General features: G+C 35.2%; 1 protein-coding gene across 6 annotated transcripts in view; it reads left to right on the top strand.

The window, feature by feature from the left end:
- Positions 1-16,618, top strand: part of Ankrd17 (ankyrin repeat domain 17) — a 149,375-nt gene that overhangs the window by 121,078 nt on the left and 11,679 nt on the right. For 5 of the 6 annotated variants that reach the window (XM_026402588.2, XM_026402590.2, XM_026402593.2 and 2 more), the window contains 5 exons: positions 5,699-5,870; positions 7,858-8,305; positions 8,761-8,916; positions 10,228-10,377; positions 12,306-13,939. In XM_026402588.2, the coding sequence (XP_026258373.1) occupies positions 5,699-5,870; positions 7,858-8,305; positions 8,761-8,916; positions 10,228-10,377; positions 12,306-13,939 (2,560 nt within the window). The remainder of the gene's footprint in view (positions 1-5,698; positions 5,871-7,857; positions 8,306-8,760; positions 8,917-10,227; positions 10,378-12,305; positions 13,940-16,618) is intronic. The other variant, XM_077803458.1, reaches the window with a different exon arrangement.

Raw genomic sequence — 16,618 nt, forward strand, 5'->3', positions numbered from 1 at the left:
AAATGATGATATATGTCTGTGAAAATGCTTTTTTTTACCTTTTTGGTTCTGCTAATTTATGATTTAGAAACATTGGAGTTGGTCTTGACTGGTCTGAGTTGAGTTTACTCATGGATAATTTACTTAATGCATAAAAATGTTTCTTTAGCTAGGCACAGTGGTATACACCTGTAATTCCAGAGACTTAGAGGCTAAGGCAGGAGAATTGCAAGTTTGAGGCCAACCTCAGCAACTTTGTGAGACCCTGCCCCAAAATAAAAAATAAAAAGGATTGGAGATGGACGTATTTGCGGACTCAATGATTAGGTCTTAGTGATAGCTTAGTGATATAAAACACCCATAATTTTAATGCTCAATAATTCTCCCCCCCAAAAAAAGAAAACAGTTTATTTGATCAGTATTTGTAATTTGAAATTTTTGATTTTTAAAACTTGCTGAGAACACTGCTTAAGTATACTTAATAGATTCCCTTATACTTACTCAATAAATATTTATTTATTGAACATTTGGTATGTGGAAGATTTCCTTCTCTGAAGTACTTCCATCTGTTTCAGATTCCAAATCCTCTTAAAATTAATTGCTTGTTTTCTTAGTACATTAACATCTAAGTTATGTACTTGGCTGTTAGAATCCCTAGCAGATATTTTTAATTTGCATTTTAATATTGCTCTTACTCCTTCTAATTCATTACTTACTTTTTTCCCCTTTCCATTTTTTATTTTGTAAATTTTCATAAACTTTTAAGTAGTTACATACCTAACATATATATTAAATGAACCCATCCCACAATCTCAGTTTTACACATTCCATTCTTATTATCACCTCCTATCTTTTCAGTTTTACACTCTAGATTTCTGCCTCCAACGCTCTGCCTACCAGTAAAGGGTAGAATTCATTTGTACTTTATTATCCTTATACTGTCCATTACCCCTTTTTCCTTGTGTTTAACTTCTACCCAGTAACTAAATGTATCTAGAAAAAACACTCAGTCTTGACAGCTTTTACTCTGCATGTGTAGCAGTAAACCTTTTCCTGATGATCAGTAGTCATATGGTTGGCCCCCTGTATTTGTGGGTTCTGGATCTGAGGATTCAACCAATTGTGGTGAGAAATACCTGGAAATTGCTTCTGGGTTGTATTGTGCATACATTTTTCTTATTATTTCCTCTAAAAATATAGTGAAAAGAAAAAGGGGGCAAAAAAGAATAAAATAAATAAAAATACAGTAAAACACCTGTTCAAATTGATTTACATTGTATTATGTTAGATACAAATATTTTGTCATTTTATAGAAAGAACTTGAACATCTAGGATTTTGGTATCTGGAGGGTTGAGAAACTGCAAGAACCAGTCCCACACATAAAACAGGGGATGACTGCTATATTTTCCAAGCCATTCAGTGTTAACCAAGTAATTAAAATTCTATATCCCCTTGACTTAATTTAGTCTCTACTTACCTGGGTAAATTTTTCTCCTTTATCCTCAGACTTCATCACCTCCTTTGCCTTTAATAAATGAGTTTGTATCATACATTAGTCAAAAAATCAAAGCATCAGAAGAAAACTTCAGAAGACTTTCCTCTTTCTATCCACCCATTAATATTTAGGTTTTCTACTATATATACTTCCTACCAGTGATTTGTTAAACTTCATAACCAGCCCCTCTATTTGTTTACTATATTCAATCTGGTTTCTCCTACTCAACAACATTGTTGTTGCAGTTCTCTTCTTTCTTCTGTATTATTTTCTCCCTTTCCTGGATCATACCTATCAGCGTACAAGCTTATTTCTCCTTTTTTTCTTTGAAGTACTGGAATTGAACCTAGAGTCTCATGCATACTAGACAAGCTGTCTCCTACAGAGCTACATCTCCACCCTATTTTATTTCTATTTTAAGACAGGGTCTTACCAAGTTGCACACACCAGTCTTGAACTTAAAATCCTCCCTTTTCAATCTCCCAGTTACAGGCATGAAACATCACACACAGCTTATTTCTCAAGTCTTAAAAAATCCTTCTTTTGACTCTCATTTTGCCTCACCTTTAAGCTACAGACCTATTTCTCTGTCTCCCCTTGTAGGTACATTCTCCTAAAAAGAGTCACCTATTTTGGCTATCTCAAATTATTCCTTTCTCTTGAATCTAGTTCTGCCAGGTTCTCACTCCTACAACTCCACAAAAATTGTGTTAATGGTTTCCATTGGATTGCATGTTGCAAAATTCAATAGTTACTTCTCCATCCTTATCTTACTGATGCTAATAAAATTTGATATACTCTCTTTTCTGGGCTTCTGTGCCATTTCTTGCTCTTGGCTTTTCACCTACCTATATGGATATTCTTTCTGTATGTCTTCTACTGATTCCTCTTGTCATCTACCTTTTAATTGAAAAGGTTCTTAGTTCATTATGTCCTTATCATCTTTATTCATTTTTTCTACCTCCTAACTTTAAATATATAATAGCTGATTTCATATTTTTATCTTCAGCCCAGACCTCTTCTTTAAACTCCAATGTCATATCTAGCTAGCTACTTATTATGTCCATTTTGGTACTTAATTTAACATCTGAAATTTATATGTCCAAATATGAACTCCAGATCTTTGTCTACCAGAAACCTATAACTATCTTCTAATTGCACAGACCAAAAATCTTTACATCATCTTTGATTCCTCTGCCTCCTCTGTTTTGATTGAAAGTCTTGTGGCTTGTGCCTAAAACTATATACAAAACTCTTGAACCAGTTTTTACCACTTATTTCCCTAGTCCAAATCATTAATATATAGTCTCTTACCTGTATTCTTTCAGTAGTCGCTTAGAGAGTCCCAAGTACCCGAAATAAAAAACAAAACAAACTTTCAAAAGAAAAAAAATGACTAGAATAATGCTTGCCATATTAAACCTTCTGCATATCAGTTGTTTCAGTATTATCATCTCCTTTTATTTAGCTTTGGCTGTCTCTTTTTGTGCCTTCTGTTCCATTTCTTATTTGAGTTATCATTTCTCATCTGACATTTTATAGTCTTTCTGTGTAAATACCTTTACTTTTCAATCTTTCACATTGTTCACCTTCTCCAATGTAAATTCCAGTTCCACACAGTATTCTAAATATGTACATCATATTGCTTTACCTGTCTTCAAAAACCATCAATGCCTCTTCATTGACTTCATGGGAAATTCTAAATATTCAGATTTTCTTATCTTTCCTTAGTCTTTTCTCTCACATGGTTAAACTGCCCCCTCCCCATTAACTTTTTTTTTATACCAAATTTGTGAATGGTATTTCCTTAGCCTTTATTGCTGCTCCCTAAATCTTCAAATTCTCATCTTCAAAAGTTTAACTCTCGTATGTAATTTAATCTCCTAAACATTGAGTTAAGAATGACCAATTGGGTTAGTACCTTTTCTTATTCCACAGTGAGATTATTTCTCCAACTTGATTTTTTTTTTCTTGTCTTAAGCCACTACCCTCCCCTACATGTGTTTACTCTGTAAGTGAAATGAGGTTTGTCTTTCTGTGTGTATATACCGATATATATATACGCACATATCTTATGAGAAAACATAGGATGAAGACTGAATTTCTAACCATTTTCTTGTTTTTCTAGACTTGAGTTATCATTGTTTAGTTATTACAGCTGATATCTTTGGGGTTTTGTATCAATCTTTAACATCTATTCCTTTATCTTCTTTTTTTGTTGTTTATTTTTTGTGCTGGGAATTGAACCTAAGGCATACTAAGCATTTATTCCACCATTGAGCTTTACATCCAATCCACACAACCCTACCACTTTTTTTTTTTTTTTTCCTTCCCCAACAGACAAGGTCTACCTATGCTGCCTAGGTTAACCCTGCCTAAACTCCTGAGGCCCAAATAGTTCTGCTCTCTTAGCCTTCTGAGTAGCCTCCTATTATAGCCTCTTGAGTAGACTATAGGCTTAGGCCCAACTACTTGTTTTGTTGTTGTTGTCATTATTCCCTAAAACAACTAATAACATAGCATTTACATTGTATTAGGTACTATAAGTAATTAGAGATGATTTAAGTTATAGGAGAAGATGTGGATAGATGATATGCAAATACTTAAATAGTACAAAGACCACTTTGTAGCCAAGGATGCCAGCCTCAGGAACTTAGTGAGATCCTGTCTCAAAAAAATAAAAAAGGACATGGGGTTTTGGCTCAGTGGTAGGCCACTTGCCTAGCAAGTGTGAGACACTGGGTTCGATTCTCAGTACCACATATAAATAAATAAAGGTCCATTGACAACTAAAAAATATTTTAAAAAATAAATAAATAAAAATGTCTGGGGATGTGCTTCAGTGATACATCATCTTTGCATTTAGTTCTCAGTACCAAACAAAGAAAGCCATTTTATGTAATGATTTTTGAGCATCTGCAGATTTTGGTATCCTCATGGATCCTGGATTGTCATTCCCCTTTAGATAATGAGGAACAACTGTGTTTGTTCCTATTTGTCTTCTGCTCTACTGAACTGGCTTAAGTGGAAGTCACCAATGTCATCTTAACTGCCAAATTGTATTACTTCTTTTCACTTTGTATTCACACTGACCTCTTTGCAGTGTTTGCCCATGTTAACCACACCTTCCTTCTCTCACCTGATTATGCCTTCTATAAATCTCATTTGCTCTCTTAAATACTGGATACTTGCTCCCTCAACACACTCATTCTCTATCGGTACATAAACACACATATATAAAGTTGTAACTTTTTCTCTCTAGTGACCTCATTTAATTTATTAGTTTCACCTATCACCTGCATACTTATAATGCCTCTTAAATCTGCATCTTTCAATCCACACTTCTTATTTCTGCTTGGTTTAAGGAAGTTCTGTGTTCCTTTGTAATCCTAGCTTGGGATCTTCTCCAAAATAGTCTTCCTTAGACCTCTGAATTTTTGTCCCACTCATTGGTGAGCACAAAGGGTAAGATATACCAGATTATCAGAACACAAGCCTTAACATTAAAAAAAATTAGAAATCAAGAGTAAATACCTCAAACTTTTAAAATATGATAAAACTCTAAAATACGATAATCTAGGCTGGAGTTTTTGTGACCAGAGAAGCAGCCCCCTCAGACTGAACTGTTTAATCCCTAAGGTACTTGTATACCTAAGATCCAGCCATAAACTCATATTGTGACTTACTCAGACCCTACCACTTTCACCTACATCTGGACCAGTTGATTTTAGATCGAATCCAATTTTCACATTTAAACTCTTCTCTATATCCTGGGGTGTTGTTAAGGCAGGAGAAGCTCTGAACCCATAAATTTGAGATCAGCCTGGGCAACAAGGCAAGACTTTATTAAAAAATCTGCTTCGATGCAGCAGCATACACCTACAATCCTGATAACTCAGGAGGTTTAGGCAAAGAGAATCTTGTAGTTTCAAGGCCAGCCTTGTGGGGATTTAGCTCATGGATAAAGTGCCCTGAGTTCAATCCAAAGTACCAGAAACAAAAAATAAAGGTGAGATTGTGTCTCATTCTTGATTTGACCTTACCATTTAAAAAATATGATCTCTAGAGTAGTTTGAATATTACTTACATCAAACAATGAATTGAACTAGTTGACTTTGAATTTTAAGTATCTCTGTACCCTTGTGATAAAGCAGTATTCCGAGACAACTTTTTTCCAGATTTAATTTCTGTGTTGTATTTCTGTTTTATTGATCCTTTAACAGTTAAGGGAAGAAAGTCGAAGGCTGGCTTTGGCGGCCAAAAGAGAAAAGAGAAAAGAAAAGAGAAGAAAGAAAAAGGAAGAACAAAGAAGAAAACTAGAAGAAATTGAAGCCAAAAATAAAGAAAACTTTGAACTCCAAGCTGCTCAAGAAAAAGAAAAACTTAAAGTTGAAGGTATTTTCTCTACAAAAATTTAATTGGTTTTTGGTTTTGTTTGATAGGATTGAGGACTGAACCCAAGAGTGTTATACCACTGAACTATATCTCTAGCCTGTGTTATTTTTTACATTTGAGACAGAGTCTCACTAAGTTCTAGAGACTGGCCTAGAACTGGTAAGCCTCCTGCCTTAGCCTCCAGAGTAGCTGGGATTACAGGCACTTCAGCTTGCTTTTTTCATTTATTGACTTCCTCCCCAGCTTGGTTTTGGTTTTGGTTTTGGTTTTACTGTGTTGCTCACACTTGTCTTTAATTCCTAGACTCAAGTCATCTGCCTGCTCAGCCTCTAGGAGGGTTAGTAGTTAGGACTACAGTTGTGCACCACTACACCCAGCTTCCTAATTTTTAAATTATGATCAATTTCAAACCTACACACAGGTTGAAATACTTAAATCAAACAATGAATTGAACTAATTGTCTTTGAATTTTAGGTATCTCTGATCCCTTGTGATAAAGCAGTATTCAATGACATAAAATGAACACCTAGAGACCCTCTACCTGAGTTTACAGAATTGTTAACATTTTACCTTATTTGCTTTATCCTTTCATCTCTAAATATGTACATATATTTGATCTAGTTGGAAGTAAACTGAAGACAAATGGCATTTCACTGGAAAATATTTTAGTGTACATCTTTAAAATGATATTCGCTTATAATTATGAAATATTATTTATAATTCCTAAAAAATCCCATAATATTATCTACAGTCCAGATCATATTCAGATTTCCTCAAACAAGAAGATTGTTTTTAACTACATTTTAGTTGAAAGATTATTTGAGATAGAAGAATTGTGGGAATGAACATTTGGCACTAAATCAATCAAATGTTTTGCATGCTGTGTGCATGTGCATGCGCCTTTACCCTTCCTCCATCCTTTTATTTTAAAAATGTTCAGACTATAGAGAATTTTAAGGATTAATATGATGGTCAGGCACAATAGCTCATGTTTGCCTGTAATCCCAGCAACTTGGCAGGCTGAGGCAAGGAGGATCATTGCAAATTCAAGGCCAGCCAGGGCAACTTAGTGAAGACTGTGACTCAAAATAAAAAAATAAATAAATAAAATTTAAAAAGGACTGGGGATGTAGCTTAGTGGTAAAATGCCCTTGGATTCAATTCCCAATACCAAAAAAGGAAAGAAAGGGGGAAAAAAGTATTAGTATGATCAACACACCTGTATTTTACCCGAATTCTTAAAACATTTTGGCACATGTTTTATCTTTTTTTCTTTTTGAGCAATATGCATGTCAGCTATACATATTATATGAAATCATCCTTAAATACTTGAGTATTTCCCATAGAAAGAACATTTATAGCCATAATAACATTATTATACCTAAGAAGTTTAATAGGTATGTGATATGTACACATGGTACACATTCATATTTCCCAAATAATCCCCAAAGTAAAAGTAACCCTCATAACTACCTGTTAACAATTTTTCGTCCTCTGCTATGGAGGACTGAACCCAGGGATGCTCTCTACCATTGAACTACATCTCAATCTTTTTTTAATTTATGTATTTTGAGACAGTATCTCACTAAGTTACTGAAGCTGTCCTCAAACTTGTCATCCTTCTCCCTTAGTCTCCTAAGTTGCTGAACCAAAAAGTTGTACAACTATGCCCAACTTTTTGTTTTTGTTTTCTGGGGGGAAAGAATTATACTAAAGTGTCCAAGATGGCCTTGAATTTGGTGATCCTTCTGCCTCAGACTCTTGAGCTGCTGGCATTATAGGCATGTGCTCCACCACATCTGGCACTACCTTTTATGCTTTGAGTAGTTAATTAGGGGCATAGATCAATCATATCCTCCTCATTACCAACACATTCTGGAATAATGTCCAATAGTAATGAAATAACTCCTGGGTTTTTACTCTTTGTTTTTATTAAAGTGCTTAAGGCTAAATAGAACTTGCTAATTCACTATTGCTGCTTTCACAGAAGAGCCTGAAGTCTTGACCGAGCCTCCAAGTGCCACAACCACTACAACCATAGGTATATCTGCAACCTGGACAACTTTAGCAGGTTCCCATGGTAAAAGAAATAATACCATAACTACAACCAGTTCAAAGAGAAAAAACAGGAAAAATAAAATTACTCCAGAAAATGTTCAAATTATATTTGATGATCCACTACCAATTTCATACAGTCAACCAGAAAAGGTGAATGGAGAGTCCAAGAGCAGCAGTACGAGTGAGAGTGGAGACAGTGATAACATGAGAATTTCTAGCTGCAGTGATGAAAGTAGTAATAGCAACAGTAGCCGGAAGAGTGACAATCATTCACCAGCTGTGGTCACCACCACTGTGTCCAGCAAGAAGCAGCCATCTGTACTTGTTACGTTTCCAAAGGAAGAAAGAAAATCTGTTTCTGGCAAGACTTCAATAAAGTTAGTTCCATTTTTAATTTTTATTTTTTATAACACTTTACTGCTGAATGTGTTGGTAGAAAAAGTGAATTCACAACTTGTTAACTAAGAATTTTTCCTTGTGCTAATAGAGGCACATTTTCAATTGAAAACTAAGCTGGTTTTTAGATTTTGTAATAATAGGATCAGATCATTTTTACTATGAAATATCTTCTTTGTTTTTAAACTTAACCCATGTATTATGTTTTTACAGGGGTTATTGTAACTCAGTTCTGGTAAATTTGTCCCCTATATATCTTCTTAAAATTGGCTCTACATATTGTATGTTAAAACATTAAGAAGCAGTGAAAAAGGGTTCTGTTTGTTTACCTTATTTAATCTAAAAATAAATAATAAAATTATGTAGTAGACTACTACCTTTATCATTTAAAAATTCTGTATCTGTATTTAAAATACTTTCCCTCCTTCTGTTAAAGATTGTCAGAGACTATTAATGAAGGGACCAGTAATTCTCTGTCCACTTGCACGAAATCTGGTCCATCTCCTCTTTCCTCTCCAAATGGGAAGTTAACAGTAGCAAGTCCTAAACGTGGGCAAAAGAGAGAAGAAGGATGGAAAGAAGTTGTAAGAAGGTGAGTTATTCTTTTTATTTTTTCTCATTCGTTTAATTTGCTGTGAATTACAGCGAAGTGTTATTTATAGTTAAATTCTTCCTACTATTCCCAAAGGTGCAAACACACTCATGGTGCAAGAAGACAACCTTGCCATCTTTCAGATTAAAATTTAAAAACTTAAAAAGGTGGTTTTTTTTTTTTTTGGCCTTTTTTGCACTTTAATACTTAAAAAATTGAAGAAGGCCAGGTGTGGTGGCACATGTATATAATCCCAGGATTTGGGATTATACCCTCTATTTTGAAGTAACTGAAGTGTCAGTATCAGTGTTCTCTATACAAAGGAAGACTTTTAGTTCAGTGTTTCTATGTATATACCTGTGTATACTAAGAAATATTTAACTGACTAGGAAATAATGATCACTGGCTGATTTCATGCTCTTTAGGGAAATAAAAAGAATTGTCAAGGAACTTAGTCAAATGTATGTATAGCAGATCATATCTCTTTTAAAATATGGCAACTTAATATTTAATAGGCTATAAATAATTTATTTGTTCATTGAAACATAATTGACTGTTTCCCTTGGTTGAGAATTATACTGTTTCTCTTGGAAGCACTTTTTAATTGATTTGTCAGGAATTTATATCCACCTTTATAGAACCTATTTAAAATTAAAATATAATGTCAGCAAGTGTTAAATGGATATTGCTTTTCTTAAAAAAAATAGATTTCTTTTTCCTAACATTACTAAATATTCTTTTCTAGTTTCTGTGCTTGTGGATATTGTTTTAATGCATCTAGGAGAATACAGAGACACACAGAATTAATGTCATTCTTTTTAGTCATAAAAGTGTGAAAGAAAGAATGAGTAAAAGACTAAAAGGAACCCACAAGAGGCCTTTCTTGACTCTTGAGATTAGATGCCCAGACTCATTTATCTCTATGATGCCTTATAAGGACACTCATGATGTGGTATTGGGTTTTTCTTATTTGAGGTCTGTACAGTCAGTATATGTGGACAGGAATCCTAGTCTGTCATATTTACTATTGGTATTTACATTAGCACGATGCATGACTACATAGTTATGTGAGAGTCAAGAAAGCCAAAAGTCTTTGATAACAAGATGGGAAGCTTAGGTAAAGCTGTCTGTCATTGCTAGTTGCCTTTTAATATATTCATCTGGAGTAAGAGTAGATATAAAAGACTTATTTAAGGGTAATCTATTTTCTGCAGAAAAACATTTTATTAATACTCTTTCCCTTTATTTTAATTACAGACACTGATATTAATGATTTATCTTAATTTATTTACTTTTGCAACTTGTAAACAGGTCAAAGAAAGTATCTGTTCCATCAACTGTAATATCCAGAGTGATTGGAAGAGGAGGCTGTAATATCAACGCTATTCGGGAGTTCACTGGTGCACATATAGATATTGATAAACAGAAAGACAAGACAGGAGATCGAATAATAACTATAAGGCAAAATTTATCTCTTATGTTTTCTTTCTTTCTTTCTTTCTTTCTTTCTTTCTGTTTTATCATACTATAGCTTAATGAAATAGAACCATTTAAGTTTTTATTGGAACTTTGTGTTTAATAGTACACTTATCTTAAATAACTCAGAATATGTCTGTGTCTGAATAGCTTTAAAATAAAAAAAACAATATTCTAAGAAACAATAGGGTGTATTTAGCTATATTAGATTACTTTAAAGTAAATCCAAGTTCCTTTGAAAGAGTTTCATGTTTTGTGATGGCTGTTACAAATTTGCTTGTGGGAGGCAGATGTACTTTTGCAGTGTATCATAGGGCCAATAGTTGTAATGTACTTATAAAATAAGCAGGTAGTTAACCATCTCTGTTTTTTACTCATCCTTCTTTCTTCTTATTTTCCCTCTGCTGGAATAGTTGGGTAGCCATAACTTTGCCCTGACTAAAGAGGGAAACAGATACTCTTTCTGGATAGCTTCTTCCTTAGGTTTCTTTAAAACTTTCATTACAATCAAATGTTTCCCTTAACATACAACATTAGGGCTTGATGTTATTATAGTCGTCATTTGTACATAATATAATTTGGTTCAGTTTCATTCCCTAAATATCCCCCTTCCACTCTTCTCCCTCATCTCCATTCTCTATATTCTAGTGATCTCCCTTTTAATTTCACAAGTTCCCCCCATATTTTTCCCCGTTTTCTTTAGTTTCCACATAGAAGAGAAAACATGGCCCTTGACTTGCTGAATCTGACATAAATATAATGCTTTCAAGTACCATCCATTTTCCTGCAAGTGACATAATTTTGTTTTTCTTTATAGCTGAAAAAAACTCCATTGTGTATCTATCATACTTATTTATTTATTTTTAATTTGCCTTTTTAAATTAATCCATTGTTGTAATGGCTAGTTCCTAACTTGAGCATTGTGAATTGCACTGCTGTAAATATGGATATGCTATATCACTAGAGTATGCTGACTTTATTTCTTTTCTATAAATACCAAGGAGAGGCATGACTGGGACATATGGTGTCCATTCCTATTCTTTTAGTAATCTCCATACTGATTTCTGTAGTCCTCACTCGTTTTTGAGATCCTTTCCCAGAGGGATTATAATAATTATCCTACTAACAGAGAAACTACTAGTGAATGTATAGTAAATGAGGTCATCTTAGTCATCTCAGATACCAGGATTTAAAAGAAAGACTTTTGTTGGGGGGGGGGGCATTACTGGAAATTGAACCCAGGGCCTAAAATGTGCTAAGCAAGTGCTCTACCGCGAGGTACATCCCCAACACCTATTTTCTTAGTTGGATTGTTTTCCATGTGTTACTTTTAGTTATTTATTTTTGCAGTGCTAGGGATCAAATCCAGGACTTTTCATATGCTGAGCAGACTCTACTCCTGATCTACAGCCCTTGCCCCTCTTGTATTATTTATAGTACTGATCATACAGCTTACATAGACTTTTATATGCACGAGTTTTCCGAACCATAATGTATTTTACAGTGGGAAAATGATTTCTTAGTCTAAGGAAACACTATTAAAATCAATTTTTACAAATAATTCAATCAGGGCTGGCATTGTGGCTCAGTGGTAGAGTGTTCACCTAGTATGGGTGAGGCACTGGGTTCGATCCTTAGCCCCAAATAAAAATAAATAAATAAAAATAAAGGCATTGTGTCCACTTAAAACTTACAAACATAATAATAAAAATAAATAAATCACTCATTCCTCTGATACATATAGTATTAATTCAGAACAGTTTATTGCTTTATTTGGAAAATACTTTGGTCAGAAGATTACTTTTTAGCTTTTATCTGTTTTGTATATATGTATATTAATTGCATGTAGACTTTAATATTATTAGTAAATAGAAAAAATTAGACCTAATAATTTTGTTTTGGTCAACATACAGGGGTGGCACTGAATCAACAAGACAGGCAACTCAGTTGATCAATGCTCTCATCAAGGATCCCGACAAAGAAATTGATGAACTTATTCCAAAGAATCGTTTGAAAAGCTCCTCAGCAAATTCCAAAATAGGGTCATCAGCACCTACCACCACTGCTGCTAACAGTTCCTTAATGGGAATTAAAATGACGACTGTAGCTCTGTCATCAACATCTCAAACTGCCACAGCACTCACTGTGCCTGCAATTTCTTCTGCATCTACTCACAAAACCATTAAAAACCCAGTGAATAATGTGAGGCCTGGTTTTCCAGTTTCTCTTCCATTAGCATATCCTCCTCCACAGTTTGCACATGCTTTGCTTGCTGCTCAGACTTTCCAGCAGATCCGTCCACCACGGTTGCCCATGACCCACTTTGGAGGTACTTTTCCACCAGCTCAATCCACTTGGGGTCCTTTTCCTGTCAGGCCTTTGAGCCCTGCCAGAGCTACTAACTCGCCTAAGCCTCACATGGTGCCTCGCCATAGCAATCAGAATAGCAGTGGTTCTCAGGTGAATTCAGCAGGTTCTTTAACTTCAAGTCCAACAACTACAACCAGTTCATCAGCTTCAACGGTGCCTGGTACATCTACAAATGGTAGTCCAAGTTCACCTTCTGTCAGAAGGCAGCTTTTTGTCACAGTTGTGAAGACATCCAATGCCACCACCACAACAGTCACAACCACAGCAAGCAACAACAGCACTGCACCCACAAATGCCACATATCCTATGCCTACTGCCAAAGAACACTATCCAGTATCATCCCCATCTTCCCCATCACCACCAGCCCAGCCAGGAGGGATTTCTAGAAACAGCCCTTTGGATTGTGGATCAGCATCTCCAAATAAAGGGGCATCTTCCTCCGAACAGGAAGCAGGTAGTCCACCAGTAGTAGAAACAGCAAACAATAGACCTCCAAACAGCAGCAGTTCTTCTGGGAGTTCATCAGTTCATTCTACTCAGCAACAGCCTCCGGGATCTGTTTCCCAGGAGCCAAGACCACCTCTTCAGCAGTCTCAGGTTCCTCCCCCGGAAGTTAGAATGACTGTTCCTCCTTTAGCAACAACAAGTTCTGCTCCAGTGGCGGTGCCTTCTACTGCCCCAGTGACTTACCCTATGCCTCAGACACAAATGGGATGCTCCCAACCTCCTAAAATGGAAACCCCTGCTATTAGACCACCCTCTCATGGCACAAGTGCTCCTCACAAGAATCCAGCTCCAGTGCAGAATTCATCTGTTGCAGTTCTCAGTGTCAATCATATCAAAAGACCTCACAGTGTTCCCTCCTCTGTCCAACTACCTTCAACCTTAAGTACACAAAGTGCTTGTCAGAATTCAGTACATCCAGCAAATAAGCCTATTGCTCCCAATTTCAGTGCCCCCTTACCATTTGGGCCCTTTAGCACATTGTTTGAAAACAACCCTACTTCTGCTCATGCCTTCTGGGGAGGATCTGTTGTTTCATCTCAGTCAACACCAGAATCTATGCTATCAGGAAAGTCTTCATATTTGCCAAATTCAGATCCTTTACATCAGTCTGATACTTCCAAAGCTCCAGGTTTTAGACCACCATTACAGAGACCTGCTCCAAGTCCCTCAGGTGAGTTTCTATTTTCTGACATTCTGCAGCTACTCACCGAGGTGGTAGAAAACTCTTGATCATTTTATAATATTTCAATTCTATGGCTAGGCTATGTGGATAGAGGTTATAGTTGTTAATGTTTGTTTTCTTTCTGGATGCTGGTGATTTAACCCAATATCTCAAGTACTCTATCACTGAGCTGCAATCAAACAAGATTGTTTTATTCAATTAAATCAAATGCTGTTGTGTTGTGTGTGTCTAGCATACTGGTATTTTTTTTTAAGCCTTTGAAAACTATAGTAGATTTTATCTTGAATTTCCCATATATAAGTTTATCAGGTCAATTTTTCTCTCTCTCTCAAAAAAAAAGTCTCTTGTGTTCGAATTAATAAGGTAATGCTGCCAAAACTTTTATTTCAAAAACCTTTAGCTAACAAGAAATTTTTAAAATTTGGTTTCATTTTTCCTTCAGTTTTGTTTCTAAAATAATGGGAAAATGTAGGGCTAAACAGTCTAATAATAGCCTAATAAATAGCCTAATAATAGCCATATGTGCTATTTAAATTTAAATTAATGAAAATTAAATAAATTTAAAAATTCATCCTCTTAATCAAGCTAGTAATATTTCAAAGGCCTAATAAGTACTTGTGGCCAGTGCTCCCACATTGGACTGCTGCAGAGATGTAGAGCATTTCCATTGTCACAGAAAGTTCTATCAGACAACACTGATATTTATAATTTATGGAGGATCTAAAATCCTGTGATTTTAAGCTATTTTTTAAAGAAGTTTTTACTTCAAATTTTTTTGGATTTATAATAGAATTCTTATATAATTCCTCTAGCTTCCTGCACGTAAATAAAGATCTAAGAAATTGTGTGTGTGTGTGTGTCTGTGTGTGTATGCTTGTTTACTGAGAATTGAATGCAGAGACTACCACTGAGCCACACCACCAGTCCTTTTTATTTTATTTTGAGGGTCTTAAGTTACTGAGGCTACACTGAAATTTGTAATCATCCTGCCTTAGCCTCCTGAGTCATTGGGATTACAGGTGTGCTCCATTGCTCCTGGCATGTAAACACCTTATATAAACATGGTACCTTTCCCAGAATATCGGTACAGTACTACTAACTAGACTACAGATTTCACCAGTTTTTCCATTAATATCTTTTTTCTTTTGTAGAATCTAATCTAGGATACCCAGTTGGATTTAGAGTTATTGTGTTTTTATTATGTGCATTTCAAGTAATGAAAGAAAATTCATGTGAGAGATTGACACACAATGGCCTGTGGGCCAAATTTGGCCTATTGCCTGTTTTCACATTTTTAAAATTTATTTATTTACTTACTATCCCTATATTTATTTAAATGGAGTCATGCTTTGTTGTCCATCCTGGGCTAAAATGGTCCTTCTACCTCAGCTTTCCCTGAGAGCTTGTGTGGAGATTCTACCAGGGAAGCACAGCTACTCCATATACCCTCAACTGAGGAACAGTCCTCCTCTATTGGGGAAAGTTGTCCTCTTCCATTGAGTGTGCAGTTTCAGAGAGACATTTTCTGAAAAGCACTACAGGTGCACAGCGTACCTTGCTAAAAATTGTTTTTAGAAAGAATAATATGTGATTTGAATTTCAGTGTTTATAGATAAAATTTTATTGAAACACAGCCATGCCCCATTTGTTTGCATATTATATGATTGATTTCACACTATGACAAGATCGAATAGTTGGAACAGAAACCATGTGGCCTTCCAAGCCTAAAATATTTGGTAATTGGTGAGATTTTTTTGTTTATTGTTTGGACTGTTTTGTTTTTTCAGCACTGAGTATTCAATGCAAGGCCCCACACATGCCAGGCCAGCACACTCCGCCACTATATCCCCAGCCCTTTTGCAGGCATGTCGTTTACAGAAAAGCTTCCATGTCCCGTCTTTATTTTTAGAGATACAACACTGTAGGACAAAAATTTTCAGATTTACCTATTTCTGCAACATGTAATTATAAACAACATGATCAGTAATTTTTTTTTTGGCTGGGGGTTGATTTTGTATATACTTAAAAAAAAACAATTTTTCTTGCTTACTTAAACAGTGTCCTTGTTTTAATTGAATTTTAAAGGGATATGATATGCCAGTGTATGGAACGCTTTTAAATTTCATTTTTATGACAGAATTTATTCTTTGTCATTTATTCTTTGTCAAAAATACTTTGTCATTCCAAAAATTGTGATAATCTAGGCGGTATATTTCAAAAGGCTAGAATTAAGATTCAGAGAACAAAGAAATCAATTTTTATTTTGTAAAAAGCCATGCAAAAGCTGGGTGTGGTGGCATACAATTTGTAATCCTAGTGACTGGGGAGGCTGAAGCAACTTAGCAAGACCCTAAGCAATTTGGTAAGACCTATCTCAAAATAAATAGATAAAAAGGGCTGGGGATGTGGCTGAGTGGCTAAGCACCCCTGGGTTCAATCCCTGATACCAAAAAAAAAAAAAAAGAAGAAAGAAAGAAAGAAAGAAAAAGGCATGGGGCGGGGGTGGGGAGAACAGCTTTATAAGAGCACAAGTTGATTAGAGTTAAAATTAGCATTGAAATTTAAGAATTTCTCAAAGGAGAACATTGCTAGATGAAGGTCATTAGTTAAAAATTTTATTCTTTATTACACAGGAAATGCCTCTTAAGTTTTTTTAAACCTCTTCCA

This window comes from Urocitellus parryii, chromosome 10, assembly GCF_045843805.1.
Source record: "Urocitellus parryii isolate mUroPar1 chromosome 10, mUroPar1.hap1, whole genome shotgun sequence".
Lineage (NCBI taxonomy): Eukaryota > Metazoa > Chordata > Mammalia > Rodentia > Sciuridae > Urocitellus > Urocitellus parryii.